This window comes from Trachemys scripta, chromosome 7 (assembly GCF_013100865.1).
Source record: "Trachemys scripta elegans isolate TJP31775 chromosome 7, CAS_Tse_1.0, whole genome shotgun sequence".
NCBI classification, from domain to species: Eukaryota; Metazoa; Chordata; order Testudines; family Emydidae; genus Trachemys; species Trachemys scripta.
The window spans coordinates 86,670,931-86,686,796 of NC_048304.1; the positions used below are offsets into that span (position 1 = coordinate 86,670,931).

Sequence of the window (15,866 nt, forward strand, 5' to 3'; positions counted from 1 at the left end):
CTGCCCCTCCCCCTCTCTGTTGAACTCCCCGAGCTGTTTCCGGCCTCGCGGCCACCGCTTGCTAACCGTCCCCGCTGATTGACACCCTATAGTCCCGCCTTACATCAGCTTACTCGCAGAAGGGAGCGAGACGAACATTAGCCCCGCCCCAGCTCGGGGGGGGAGCCCGGTGATTGGCTGGTGGTTGCACGCCCGCCCCGGCCCCTGGCAGCCCAGCGGTGCAGCCTGCCTGAGTGGGGCGGGGGCCGCTCGGGCTGCTTCCACTTGAGAGATGGCGGCTGCCGTGAGGAGATCGCTGCTGCTTCTCCTCTCGCGGAGCGGTGGCGGAGGGGCGCTGACAGCCGCCGGCTGCTTCCCCGGGCTGGGCAGGCACCGCCAGCAGCACAGGACGGTGAGCGCGGCAGGCGGCAGGGCTGTGCCCTTCAGGTGCTGCAGGAGCGGCTGGGGGATGTGCGGGCAGGACATCGGGAAGGCGGGAGCGCCGGGACCGCAAGAGCCCCCGTGGACCGCCGCAGTCGCTTTCTCCCCGTGCGGCAGCAGCAGCTCCGCACCGGCAGCGGGCTCCGGGGGAGCAGCCCGGCCACGTTCCGCCTCTCGCGGAGCCGGCGCGGCAGGCAGGGGAGCTCGGGTCCCTCGGCGGGCGGGGCGGGCAGCTCCCATAGACACACGGGCACTTCCCGGGGGCTCTGCCCTGTCCCGAGCCCCGCGGGCAGCCCTGCTCCGCCCGCTTGGGCTTCCCCGCCGGGATCCCGAGAAGGGCCCCGGGTGCTTTAGGCGTGTGCCTGACGGGTGAGATGCCGGGTGCAGGGATGCCGGGACTGTGGGAGGAGGTGCTGCTGCAGTGACTGGGGAGAAACCCTGCACTGTCCATTTCATCTCCTCTCCTGTCAGTGGGTTCCCGGGTGGACCTTGATTCCCGGGCTCCTATTGCCTGGCAGAGGGAAAGGGTCGGGAGGCGCCGGGGGGACCCTCTCGTGATGATGAGAGCTCCTTCTGGTTAGGGCTGATAATGGTATTAACCTTTTTCTGTAGAGAGATCCCGTGAGCTAGCATAGGGGCGGGGGGGGGGGCAACCATGAAGTGACACGGGCCTGCTTTTGTTCTAATTGCATTTAGAAGTGCTGAGGAGTGGTATTGGGGCTTCCTTCGTGGCGGTGAGAAGAATATCAATTCGGGATTGTCCACATCCGTACGCGTTGGCCCCTAGCCAGTAATGTAGCATAGTTGTAAGAAGCTGGTCTCCCGCCTTCCCTCAGAGCAAAGTTGTATACTGAAAGCAAGCTAATACAGGCTGGTTGGTTCAAGTGACACTTCCTCTTAAATATGTATTTGTCTGTAATGCTTAATCTGCTGAACACAGGGCAGAAAAATGATCCTTGGGGATAGGAATGAGGAAGGTAGTGTGTAGGTTGTGCATGAGGGAATAATCAAGGCTAGGATGAGTCATGCAATAGTGTCAAAGTTGATGCTGAATTGATATCCCTTTTTGCATATGGCAACAAAGAATAGTATAGACAGCATTGAGTTTCTAAAGGTAAAAGTATCTCAGTTGTGTTGCAGAATTTTTATGTATCATTAATATTGACATGAGCTTTCCCATAGTTGTGCTGAACTTTGTTTTGTTTTCTAATATTATATAAACTGTGTTCCATTTTTAAATGTCCCAACAAAATCCTTTCATTTACTAATATCCATTGTTTTAAAAATCTTCTAAACCCCTGTGTTTAATTTTTTTTGGGACTAGAAAACCAACCAATGTTTTCATTAAGCTGAGCAAATAAAATTAATAAAACATATGCAAGGTCTGAAGGTGGAAGGGTGTGCAAGGCCAACAGTGTGCTCTTACAGCTCAGGAAAGCAACTGTTCAACATTCTTAGCATTATGTTATTGCATATCTGCTCTCTGCTGTAGTGATGGCTAATTCATGTGAAGTTTGAATTAAAAGTGCCTTGATTGTATAGGGTCTGCATTTGTATCTTCCTCTACAGATCACTATTTAAAATGAAGGCTAAATTCAAATGTAATGATGTACAGATAAGAAACTAAGAAAGTATGAGCCAAAGTAGAAGTATTTATTTAAAAAAAAAGAGGATCTTGTACCTTATAGCTGAAAAAGTGTAACTTTTCGATCCCATCTTACACTTGCAAGTTACTGCTTGAAAATTTGGTACATGATCCCTCCTGCTTTTCAGTACTGCTATTTACACTACTTCTCTGCCATCATTGTTGAGCAAACACTGTCAAACTTACCTTTCCCTCCACCCGCAGACTTATTATTTGGATAAGTGGCAAATAATCTGCATACAGCTATCTGAATAGGAAATCTTTGTACAGTTGTTAAGTGACAGGTTAGTAAGTATTGTGATAAGACAGATGGCAGACAACTCGCTTGTCAAATGACGTATAGGATTTTAAAAAATGAATGCCGTATTTTCTTCATTTCTAGTTTTCAGAATGATACTAGTTTACACTGGGTTTAGGAAGTTTACAATATATTTAAACAAATGGTAGAACTACAGAATAGCTCTTTAAGGAAAGCTTATTGTCAGATGTATACAAGGGACATTTTTGAGATCTGTAATCAAGCTGAAAGAGAAGAAGTCGTCTCTGTGGCATCCTAATCTAGTGAGATATTCGATTATACACTGTTAGCAATCAGTTCCTGGATGAACGTCTCAAACTGGCCTTGGAATATGAAGTAGCTTTTAATTGGCATGAATCTGGTGATGTCTTCACAGAAGTATTAGCACATCTAAATCAGGGGTTCTCAAAGTGGGGGTTGGGACCCCTCAGAGGGTCATGAGGTTATTACATGGGGGGTCATGAGTTGTCAACCTCCACCCCAGACCCCGCTTGCCTTCAACATTTATAATGGTGTTAAATATACTAAAAAGTGTGTTTAATTTATTAGGGGGGATCACATTCAGAGGCTTGCTGTGTGAAAGCGGTCGCCAGTAAAAAAAAGTTTGAAACCCACTGTTTGTAAATGTTATTGGTAACTATAACCAATAGTGGGGGAGGTTTAGTTTAACTTTTAGATTTTTGTATAATTAATTTTTTCCTGGTTTTAAAGGAGGTATATTGAGTTTTCTCTGACATATTTTGAGTAACACACAAACATACTAAAGTTGGGATAAAATCATAAACACAACGAGGGGAGAACATACAGACAGCAATTTTTTGTTTCCTTATTTTCCTTTCAAGATTAAATTAGACATCTTTGAGCAATTGTCCTGTGTATACAGTAGGTGGCAGTCTCTATTTGGATGACTCCCGGCAATCGCTCTGACTTCTATTCTGTTGCTCAAGTACATATTAGTATGTGAGTTTGATCCTCGCAGCATGCTAGTTGGGTCATCAGTTAAGGACATGTAATTCATAAATAGATGAGCTTTTTGGGGGTAGAAGGGAGAGTGTTTGATAAAATACAAATGCCAAATGGAGTTTTTCTCTTTACTGACCTTGGGAATGGGTCAGAAAAATGGGTACATTAGTGCTATAAGCAAATTAGTGGACTTTTTTTAGAGACTTTGTCAAGATTTTTGTAAAAAACAAATTTTGCTTATGTCTGTTTGAAAAAGCCTATTAAGTATATTTGTCTTCATTTGAAAACAAATTACTAACAGCACACCAGTGTGTATAATATGTAATAAATCAGTGTGTGAGAGCTAAAAAATAAATTGGATGGAAGGAAGTTTCATTTTTCAAGGGTTATTTCTACACAAATGAGTAAGAAAGAATTGCTGAAAATACCGTGGTATTCCTCAGCTCAGACTGAGTGTACAGAATACTCAACTGTGACATCTTCTTGCAGTTCTTACCTTACCACAGTTTTGTTATAAATCTGTCTATAATGATACCTGTGGATTTGGTGCTTTAGTGGAAAGTTGTAATTAATGCATGACTTCTATTCGTAAGAATGTCCGATTCTGAGCTGGAACACCTTATGGAGCATTAATTATAAATTTTAAGTGACATACAAAAAAATTAAGAATATGTTTTCAAAGTATTGAAGCTTTTGTTTTTTTTAAGTATTGCAGCTTTCCCCTAGCTTTGTATGGTATTTGTTTGTAAGACCAGCTCCTCTCATAAGCTTTGGTTTGGGGCATGAGTCATCAGAGCAGGGAGAGACTGGGTTGTATTAATGAATATTCCTGCTCGCTTGATTCCAAAAATTGATATAGCTCTAGTAGTTAATGCATTTCTCTGTCCAAGTATATCATATTTCTATTAATATTTTGTATTTGATAAGTGAAATATTAAGTGTACTTGGTCCTGCATAAAACACACAAAACACTGTGCTTACCACATAGTTAAGATGCTGTAAAATCTTGTATTTACAAAGCCCAAATTGGGTAAGATGAAGCTACTTGTGTGGCATGACCATTTATTTGTTGTTTAAATATCAAATCTCTCCTTGTTACTCTGGCTCCAGAAGGGCAATTTGTTAAAATTGTATTTCCTGCTAAGTTTTTTTTTTTTTAAGGTGAATTTATTGCAAAGGTGACTGAAATCTATGTGCTGAATGTTCCTACTAACCAGGCTCGGAGTAGCATTCAACCCACAAACAAGTTTAAAAACAAACAAAATCCCACCACCTGTCTGGGTTCCATATGCTCATCTGTGATACTCCACAATGTCTCATTGTGACATCCCAGCTGCCAGACTATTGCTGGAGTTATGAGCAGGCCCAGAGGGCATAGAATAAAAACGAAGCTTTCAGAATCCTCTCCTCTGCAATTGTAGAGGAGAGGGAGGACTTTGCCTGAATACTTTTGGCTGGCTCGGTGTTTGTAGTGGATTTTTTTCTCTGTAGTTGTGATGTTATTTGGATATATTGTGTGGTTTTGGCAACTCTGCCTGTGGGCCCTGAAGCATGGCTTTCACTTATGCATTAAATTCCTATGTCCCTTCATCCTGGTTGGTTTGGGGCAGTTGGCACAATGGAGAATTAAATGGGTTTTAGGGTCTTCTTCACAGGTCTTCCTTAATGTTGCAGTGAGTTTGGACTTTTACAGTGTATGTGGATCCAGTCTGTGATATAAAAAATGGTGTATATGATATTACTGCCATAATCTAATGGGCAATATTATAAAGTCACAAAAAGTTGTAGGGTTGAGAATTGTAAGAAGAGTACAAAGCGCCACAAATACACCTCTACCCCGATATAACGCGACCTAATATAACACGAATTCGGATATAACGTGGTAAAGCAGTGCTCGGGGGGTTGGGGGGGGGCGGCTGTGCACTCTGGTGGATCAAAGCAAGATCGATATAACGCGATTTCACCTATAACACAGTAAGATTTTTTGGCTCCCGAGGACAGCGTTATATCGGGATAGAGGTGTATGTGGTGTGGTACAGCTGATTGGTGTACCAATCAACTAGAATCCTTGCTGTGAGGAGTTACAGACTAGTGTCATGAGTATTTCCAATAGGACCAATAATATGATATGTGTAGGACTGGATTAAGTTTGATAGGGACCGGGGCTGTTGTGGGAGTCCTTCTCTGCATATTCAGTTCCTTCCAATTGCTCTTTTACCATTGCCCAGGCCCAATGCCAACACTCTGTTAAATTACCTGTTATTTCGTTTCTGGTTTTAAAATATGTTACACCAATTGTAAAGCTGAATGAAAGTTGAAATGAACACAACCATTTTAATTTTGGCTCTTACCTGGTAGTAATACACATAGTGATGCTATGCTTTAATTGCCTAATTACCTATACCAGTGATAGTCAATTACGTTTTTTGACAGGCCTGATAAGACACAGAGCACACTCTAGGGCCAAAGGGCTCTTCAGATGTTTGCTCTCTAGTGGGCCTAGGGTGACCAAATGTCCCAATTTTATAGGGACAGTCCTGATTTTTGGGTCTTTTTCTTAAATAGGCTCCTATTACCCTCCACCCCCGTCCCGATTTTTCACACTTGCTGTCTGGTCACCCTAAGTGAGCCTGACACCAGTTAGGGGTCACAGCCTTTCAAGACCAAGTGTACCAGATTACATTTATTAATCTCAAAATAAAAGGTTAAGCATGCTGATAGGCATTAGTCCAACAAAATCTTGCAAACAAAATTATACAAATGAACTGTAATGCCATAGCATGCTGCTTTAATTCTGTTGTCATATTAAATTTAAATTAAAATTAGAAGTTAAACTCATGAGAAGAATGGACCTCTAATTTCCCTTTGTTACTGCCTGAAATGTTGACACTTGCTTGCATTGTCTGTTTTTTGGAAAAGTACTGCACAGCACACAATCAAGTAAAACTAGTGGAGCACACCAATTACTGATTTCTTCACGTTGTGTAAGTACAGTAACTCCTCATTTAACGTTGCACTTATGTTCCTGAAAAGTGCTACTTTAAGTGAAAGGATGTTAAGTGAATTCAATTTCCCCATAAGAATTAATGTAAATAGGGTGGGTTAGGTTCCAGGGCAGCTTCCCCTACTCTGCAAGCACCAGGGGTGGGGGGCTCAACCCTCAGCCTGCCCACTCCTCCCCTTCCCCCAAGCCCCCACCCTTGACCCGCCTCTTTTTTTCTCCCCCCCCCCCACCTCCTCCACCTTTACTTCCCATGCTGCGTCCTGGCTCCTCCCCTGTCCTCGCCCCTCTCTCCTGCCTGGGGCAATCAGCTGGTTTGCGGCATTCAGGAGGCAGGGGAGGGAGGAGAAGCCTGCGCGCCGAGTCCTCGCTCCTCCCTCCTGCCTCCAAAAGCCACAAGCTAGCTGATTGCCGCGGGCAGGTGGCAGGGGAAGAGGGGGAAGGTGCTGATCTGTGGGGTCTGTCGGCGGGCGGGAGGTGCTGGGTGGGCTGTAGAGAGGCTGCCAGCTGTGGAGAAAGCAGACCGCCAAACAATGTAAAAGTGGAGCATTGCACAACTTTAAGTGAGTATGTTCCCTAATTGATCAGCAACATAATGAAACAACGTTAACCGGGATGACTTTAAGTGAGGAGTTACTGTATCTGATTAAGCACCTGATTAAAAGTGTACCACTAAGTTGAAATGTATTGACACAGTCCAGTTTCAGTGTGTCAGAATGTAAATGAAAAAGTTTCTACATTAAATTAATGTCATGATAGTAAACAGAAGGAAAAATAAACTGAAGTGCATCTGGCCAATCCCCATCAGTTCTGCCTTTTAGCCCCCCCGCCATCTGCTCAGCTCCCTGTCAGCTTTATTCCCCCCCCCGTCACCTCCTCTCTTATTGGGTTCTTCACCTCCCCCCTTCCAGGCTGGGGGGAGGCTTTGCAGTTGGTTCTCCTGTGCAGGCAAAGGAGGGGTAGGTAGCTTCAGGAGTTGTTCGTCTCGCCCCCGCACCCTGTCTTAGGCTGGGTGTTACAGGGAGGGAGGGGGAGGAGTGGAGGAGCCATTCCTGTTCATAGGAAGGGAGGAGGGAAGAGGGAGTGAAGCTACCATGAGCTGCAGAGCTCTCTTTGTTCCCCCTCCTCTCCTCTTGTGAGCAGGGACCACTCCTCCCCCCCTCCCTTCCTGTGAGAATAGGTTGGCTCCTGAGGGGCTGTGGAAAGAGCTGTGTTGCTTCCTGAGGAGCTCTGATTGGCTGTTGCTGCTTCGGTGGCATGAAGGAACAGCTGATGGCCAGTGATCAGCCAAATAGAAGTCCCATGTGGGCCAGATCTGAACTAAGGGCTGCCAATTGAAAAACAGTGCAATAAATTATACATTTTGGGGAGCCTCTTGAAATCTGAGGCCCTGGGTTGTAGCCTCCCAACATCCTTACATTAATCCAGTCCTGAGTATGTGCTCTCCAAACAGAAAAGTATCCCAGATCCCTCCCCAGTGAGTATATAATCTTCAGGCAGAGGAGGAAGAAGGTTTTCAGTATATACACAGTTGTTATGGTGGTTGGTTGAGTCTCGGTAACATAAAGTTTGAGGCTTTTATAGAATATATAAGCTCCCAATTAGAGCTCATGGTTGCTATTTTCAGTTGGTAAATTCCCTGAAGATATGATAGGAGTGGGCTTTCAAGAAAGCTAATGACTTTGTGGATGAGATGACCCAAAGAGGGTGTAGAATGGCACTTATAGGGCAGAGAGCTCTGTAGTACCCCCAGGAACATTGGGAGAGACCAAGAGGAGAGTCTTCTGAATAGTTAGTAGAGCAGGGGTGGGCAAACTATGGCCCGCAGGCCACATCCAGCCCGCAGGCCCCTCCTGCCTGGCCCCTAAGCTCCTGGCCCAATGCTCTGGGTGGCGGGGGCTGTGAGCTCCTGGGGCAGCGCAGCTGCAGAGCTGGGGCCTGACCCAGTGATCTGTGCTGCGCAGTGTGTGTATCTCCAGCTGGGTGGCCACCAGCCACCAGTGCTCCAGGCAGCGCGGTAAGGGGGCAGGGAGTGGGGGGGTTGGATAGAGGGCAGGGGAGTTCAGGGTGGTGGGCAGGGGGTGGGGGTGTGCATAGGGGTTGGGGCGGTCAGAGGGCGGGGAACAGGGGAGTTGAATGGGGCAGGGACAGGGGAGTTGGATGGGGCAGTCAGGAAGGAGGGGGGGTTGGATGAGGTGGCGGGGGGGCAGTCAGGGACAGGGGTTCCGGGGGCGGTCAGGGGACAGGGAGCGGGGTGCGTGTGGATGGGGCAGGGGTCCTGGGGCAGCATCAGGACAAGAAGCTGGGGGGGGGGAGGGGCTCATGGATAGGGGCCAGGGGTTGGGCCATGCCTGGCTGTTTGGGGAGGCACAGCTTCCCCTAGTCGGCCCTCCATACAATTTCCGAAACTGCTGCGGCCCTCAGGCCAAAAAGTTTGCCTGCCCCTGTAGTAGAGGTTAGTATCACACAAGAGCAAGGTAGATAAGATGTCAGGAATGAATTTACAGCCAGGTCAAAAGCAGTAGAGAGGTTAAGGAGGATAACAGTGGAGCCCTGGACCCAACATTTTTTGCTACATAGACTTGGTTATATTTTTGAAGAGAGCAAATCCAATGGAATGAAAAAGGTGGAAGACAGAGTAGAGAGAACAGAAAATAGAATTGAAGCTAAACAACTTAAGACAGCAGTTGTCTATGGCTCACTTAATCTTAAAAGTGAAGAGCTGGGAGGTAAGTGAGGTCAATGGATGTTTTTTGAGAAGGGAGGAGAGAGAACATGCAGAACTGGAAGTTTCCAAATGATATACAGATTGGGTAAATAATTAAGCAGACAGAGTGATCTGAATTACTTGGTAAACTGGGCACAAGCAAACAAAATACGTTTTAATATGGCCAAATGTAAAGTCATGCATCTAGGATCAAAAAATGTAGCCATACTTGCAGGATGGGGGATTCTGTCCTGGAAAGTAGTGACTGAAAAAGGTTTGGGGGTGATGATGGATAATCGATAATCAGCCCAGGATGAGCGTGGAGATGTGGAAAGCCAGGGTCAAAATTGGTGAGGAAAGTGATTGAAAAGTTGAGATAGGGGTAAGTTATGTGACAGATACAGAGAGGGAGAGATGGGAAGAGTTGCTCAGAAGAAGTGGGAAGGAAGGACTGGAAGTAATAGGAGAGGGAGAGGAAAAGCCTGACAATGTCCTATTGAATGGCTTGAGGTGGAATGTTACAACATATGGTATAGTATTACAAAACCTGCTGTATAAACCAGTGCCATTTTAAACAATAGGAGTGGAGTGTGAATGAGTCAGGTACTTCACTTTTTTGCAGGTATTGGCCATTATAGTAGCCATTAGGGTTGACGCTATTGGTCTGAGGAATTTGACGGGTGGTAATAAGATGTATGATCTTAACAATTAATTTATCAAGGTCTTTATCTTTCAGCAACTATTGGCTATTATGGCCAGGGCTTTCTGCTTGTCTGCTGTTTAGATAGCCTGCCTTCGATAAAGCCTACTGAGTAATGTCAGAGAAAATTCTTTCTAAATGGTTGCTTCTGAAAATAAGGATTATTGTGAAGCAAGGGAACATGCAGTGAAACCTATGATTTGATTCTATGTTGCAGCTGACTTCTACAGAGTGGTATGGGTGTGGAGGGTAAGATTTTAATGGTTACGTGATGCAGGAATGTGGTTGGAGAGCTGTCTTGTGTGAAGAAGCAGTATACAGAAGTAAATTACAAATATTTTCAAACATGAGTGATTTTATATACTAAAGTTCTTAAAATATAATTCACATTTGTACTGCATACTGGTTTTGAATGCCTAATCTTCATGATTTCCTCCTATATAGAGATGGGCGGGGGGGGGGGGGGAGAAACAGTGTGGTGGCATTGAGGCAAATAGAGTTGAGCTGGATTCCTTTAATTCATATTCTCCGTCTATGCAGTGTTCAGCTGGTGGTTAACTCAAGGGGTTCTGTACATAATACAGTAGTAATTGCCCATTGACTTTTTAAAACAAATAAAACAAGAAGAAATTATTGAAACTGTCCCTAATCTAACACTTCTTTTCAAGTTTTAGAGGAAAGACTATGGTTACTTATGTTCATCAGCACTCTGAGTACCTCTAGGACAGTGGTCCCCAACCTTTTTTGTCTGGCGGGCACCAGACAACGAGCCATGGAGTACCGTGGCGGCGGACGAGCATCCGCCAACAAGTGGCAATGTCAATAGGCGTTGCCGCCAACAAGCAGTGTCATCCAGAGGCATCGCTGCCGAAATGCCGCCGAAAATCGGCGGAATTTTGGCAGCGACGCCTCTGGATGATGCTGCTTGTCAGTGGCATTTCGGCAGATGCTCGTCCGCCAGCTAGTACATAGGCGCACTTAGGCGCCCCAGCGGGTACCATGGCGCCCACAGGCACCATGTTGGGGACCCCTGCTCTAGGATTTCAGTGCAGGTTGTTCAGTATTGCTCGTACATATTCATTATCAATGTAATGGTAAGTATATCCGTCAAAACCAAAGTCTGGTGATAATCTTTGTTCCTAGAAAGAGTTTAAATGTTCTTATTCTAGAAGCTTTCCTTTGTTTTGCATTGAACTGATAGGTTTAGGTACAGCATGTGCCCAATGATGCTGTCCATTCCATGGCTGAAACAATTGTAGCAATAACCATTCAACATTGTTGCTTAGCAGGGTTCTAATAGTTTCCCTGGATTGTGTGGATTTAGAATTTTTGTGACCATATTAAAACTCTCTACTAATGACTACCTGCAGGAATAATCTGTGGCACTGCTTGGCTTGCCAGACTCTCAGGGAAGGACTCCTCTTGTCTACGTTCTCTTCTCCCCTCCCCCCCCACCCCCAAGGCTGAAGTAGCTTATCCCCAAAGATCACAATTTACTCAGCTCGTCTGAGCCCTACTCTCCTGGAATATCCCATATCATAACTACAATTTCAAATCAAGAGTAGTTAAGACCTTTCTTAAGAAGCTTGACTGTCAGATGAGTTGTAATAATACTGTAGAGCTCATCACATTTCTTTGTCTCTTTTCATCTTGGGGTGAGCATGCTGTGACCACAATTGGTCCACCAAGCTAAAATCCTTAACCCAACACTTCTATAATATCTCCAGATAGGTTCTGGTGTTGGACTGTCTCTAGAGACCTCTTTACTGGTCTACATTAGAAGAATGACCCATTTCTGACAATTGGAGCAGCTAAATGTTGCTAATGCAGAAAAAATTATCTGCATCAGAAATTCACTTTTCTGCTGCACTTCCTGAGATAGCTGAACTGTTTGGCATCAGAAAGCTGTCCTGCCCTCTTTCCCGCAAGTGAAAGCTGTGTCCCTTGTCTAATTCCTTGCATCTTGGCCATTCCTGGCTAAGGTGAACTGAAAATGGACACTCCTTGGAGCTACTCAGCATTGCCCTGTAATCTCTAAGTGCTGCCAAACATAATTGGCTGCGTGTGTAATGATTTGGAGGATCTGTATAATTTATGAATTCTGTGTGATATTATGAACTCTCTGTCAGGCTGGAAACATCCATTTTGAGTGTACAGTTTTTTGCCTTATCCATGGTCTGTTTGCCCCCATATTGGTTTGAGATTCCAAAAGCTTCTGGCAAAAAAATACCAATAGAGGGTAGGAGAGAGTCTCTAAGGGTATGTCTACACTACAAAATTAGATCGATTTAATAGAAGTCAGTTTTTTAGAAATCGATTTGATACAGTCGATTGTGTGTGTCCCCACTAAACGCATTAAGTTGGTGGTGTGCGTCCACAGTACCAAAGCTAGTGTCGACTTTTGGAGTGTTGCACTGTGCTAGCTATCCCACAGTTCCCACAGTCTCCACCACCCATTGGAATTCTGGGTTGAGCTCCCAATGCCTGATGGGGAAAAACATTGTCGCAGGTGGTTCTGGGTACATGTCATCAGGCTCCCCTCCCTCCGTGAAAGCAACGGCAAAAAATAGTTTCTCGCCTTTTTTCCTGGGTTACCTGTGCAGACAATTTACCACAGAAAGCATGGAGCCCACTCAGCTCACGGTCAGCGTATGTCTCCTGGGTGCTGCTGGTAGACGCAGTACTGCAGTGCTACACAGCAGCATCCCCTTGCCTTGCCTTGCGGACGTCAGATGGTGCAATACGACTGCTAGTCGTCGTCCCGTAGGTACTCCTGGCTGACCTTGGTTAGGTTGGTCGGGGGCGCCTGGGCAGACATGGGTGCTCCTGGCCGGCCTTAGTGAGGTCGGTCAGGGGCGCCTGGACAAAAATGGGAATGACTCCAGGTCATTCTCTTCTTTAAGTTTCGTCTAATGGAGATTCAGTTCAGTCTTGTCATTCTATTGCAAGGGTGGGCAAACTTTTTGGCCCGAGGGCCACATCTGGGAATATAAATTGTATGGTGGGCCATGAATGCTCAGAAAATTGGGGTTGGGGTGTGGGTGTGAGGGCTCTGGTTGGGGGTGCAAGCTCCGGGGTGGGGCCAGAAATGAGGAGTTCAGGGTGCAGGAGGGGGCTCTGGGCTAGGGAGGGGGAGTGGGGTGAGGGCTCTGGCTGGGTGTGCGGTCTCTGGGGTGGGGTTGGGGATGAGGAGTTTGGGGTGCAGAAGGGTGTTCCAGGCTGGGATCAAGGGGTTGGAGGGTGGGAGGAGGATCAGGGCTGAGGCAGGGGGTTGGGGCATGGGGAGAGGCTCAGGGGGGCAGCCTCCAGGCAGCGCTTATCTCAAGCGGCTCCTGGAACCAACAGCATGTCCCTTCTCTATCTCCTATGCGGAGCCACGGCCAGGCAGCTCTGCTCGCTGCCCCGTCCGCAGGCACTGCCCCCGCAGCTCCCAATGAAGCGCTGGAGAGGGGCCATGCTGCGGCTTTTGGGAGCCGTGTGGAGCGGCTCCCGACCCTGCTCCCTTGGCTGGAGCCCCCAGTGGGCACTCGAGGGCTGGCTTAAAATGGCTGGTGGGCAGTAGTTTGCCCACCCCTGCTCTAATATCTCTGTCCAGACCATGTTCAAGGGCTATATGATAGTGTTGTGCACCCAAACCTGAAAGGAATTGCACCTCCCTAAACTGTCCATCCTTGGATTGCTCCCTCCCATGATTATTCCTCTTTAGTTTCCCCTATGTTCCAGTCACCACCTCTCTGGGTGTTTTGTTCAGCATCTCTCCCTCCATTACTCCTCACTGCCTTCCACCAAGCTGAATGCTGCTTTTGCAGCACTCTCATTTTAGGTCTAGAAACTTCATAAGACAGAAAGCACTATGTTTGGGCTGGTTCACCTACCTGAATGATTGCTCTATTTCTGATACTGAAAGATGGTAATGTAAGAGTGTATGGAGTAACTGTTATAATTATAGGAATATTTTTTGGCGAATAAACCACCTTGGGTATTGCTGGAATATTAAACAGTGTTTAGCTACATGGTTTTTCAGCAAACTAAATGTTTTTAGGCCCTCTAGGACATATCAGTCCTTAGCATTGAGAAGAAAGTTGCTCATCCTTTTTTTCCTGTTAAAGTTTTGGCAGCCCTTTACTTTCCCCATGTTGTTGTCTCATATTGCATCCTATTAATAAAGATGGAAACATATAGTGTTCCAGTATGACATGAAATAATTCTCCAATAGTAGATGATCTCACACTGGCTTGCTGCCTCTTGTAAAATATAAAGTACCTTCCCCCTCTTCATGAAGAGGGTGAATTATGATGTCCTTAAATTTCTGTGGCAGCTTTTAGGAATAATTCAAGTAGCATAGCTATACCTTGATAAGTGGGCGAGCAGAAATTCCAAGTATTTGAGCTTATCTTGGTAGATCACTTGAATTAGCCCTTATGGAGGGGCAGGGACTGCCATGCAGCGAGGTAATTCCCAGCCTTATAAAGCCAATAAGTTGGATAATGACAATTTTGAATTTGATTTGGGGATTGCAATTGTGTGCTCCATTTAAGGAGGACTTTGGGTGTACTTCTATACACAGGTACAATTGCTAAGCCTTAGACTGACAGAATAGCGTCATTTGTTAAATGCAGTATGTCTGTAGTAGTGCTTCTCTAGGATTAGTGCAAGGCTTGAAGTGGTCTGGGGAGGTCAGTCACACACTTAAATAAAGCTGAGGTGGTATGGTTATTGGAAAGGAGGTGTTAAAATATGCTTAAATAAGCTATTTGAGTCTTAACGTTTTTGAGCTTATGAGTTTTCATCATGGACAATGACATAACTGTCACTTTTCTGAGAGCACTTTTAGCTGAGACTTGGCAGACTGACTTTTGTGTGCTGTACTTGCTTTGGAACCAGTGCTATGCAGACTTCCTGTGTAACAAACAATTGCAGGACCTATTCCTCCAGGGAAGGTGAGCAGATGTTCTTTTTGCATCCCTGATGGGCATTAAAAACCCGATGCTGAATGACAGTCATTTGTACATGCCATCTTGTAATACAGGGTAAACATATTGGAGAAACAATATTAAAAACAATAAAAGAACCTATGCATGCTGAAAAGCTTACCAGAGATCACCCCCAGCTCCAGTCTCAAGCTCTGGTTGGTCTCAGTCCTTCAAAACTCACAGCTAGGTTTTCCCCATGGTGGCAAGTTCATAACTGTTTCAGATTCAGAACTAGAACCCAGGCTGGGCAGTTCAGCCTTTTGTTTTCATAACTCTGTCTTTGACTACCTGTTCCCAGAGACTGGAAGCAGACAATGACCCACTCCTCAGAGCATAGTTTCAAAAGTCTAGGTTTTTGCATATCTGGAGGTGGGGAATTTACATTAACCTCTCCCTTGGTAAAAAGAACAGGAGTACTTGTGGCACCTTAGAGACTAACACATTTATTTGAGCATAAGCTTTTGTGGGCTACATCCCACTTCTTTGGTGTTCCTCATGAAATCCAGTTCATACTTACGGTATCAAAAGTCCATTCTTGCCTGGCACATTTTCAATATAGTCCTTTGAACTCCCAGGCCACACATCACAACTCCTCCCTCCCCAACAGAGGTTACATCCAATCCCAGCCCACAATAATACATAAACTTTGCATGTAATACAATGGGCCCCAACATAACTCAGTAAAGTCTCCCAAGGGTATGCGGGAAATTGCCATATCTACCACAAATTTATCATCTTGGCTAAGTCTGCACATACCCTGGAGCTGGGATGTGGCAAATGCTTGTCTCTTGTTACATGGCCACATGGAGTTGCCAGGTAGCAGTGCAAACTGCATCCTCTCTTCCAGACGCTGAGTATTATCTCTAATACTTCCAGTCCATCCTCTATCTTTCAAATGCTGGCCAGAGGAGCAAGTCCTATGTTGCTCCTGTCCTCTTTCTCCTGGCTGGTAGTCTAATATTCACCAAGTCTCTGAGCCAGCCAAAATTTTTCTGTTTCTTTATTTCTGTGTAAAAAATGTAAGTGATGTGGTGGGGTGTGTGTGTGTGTTTTTGTTTTTGTTTTTTGTTTAGATAATGCAGTATGACCCCCATAATCATATTAATTTTAAAAGGGAGTGGGTAGCTTGCACCATTGTGAGGCTCTTTAAGACAGAATT

General features: G+C 45.6%; 1 protein-coding gene across 2 annotated transcripts in view; it reads left to right on the forward strand.

Annotated features, from left to right (window-relative positions):
• Positions 1-206: 206 nt before the first annotated feature.
• Positions 207-15,866, forward strand: part of MCU (mitochondrial calcium uniporter) — a 133,271-nt gene continuing 117,611 nt past the window's right edge. The window contains exon 1 of one of the 2 annotated variants that reach the window (XM_034776750.1): positions 207-391. In XM_034776750.1, coding sequence (XP_034632641.1) covers positions 272-391 — 120 coding nt within the window. In that variant the 5' untranslated portion in view covers positions 207-271. The remainder of the gene's footprint in view (positions 392-15,866) is intronic. The other variant, XM_034776751.1, reaches the window with a different exon arrangement.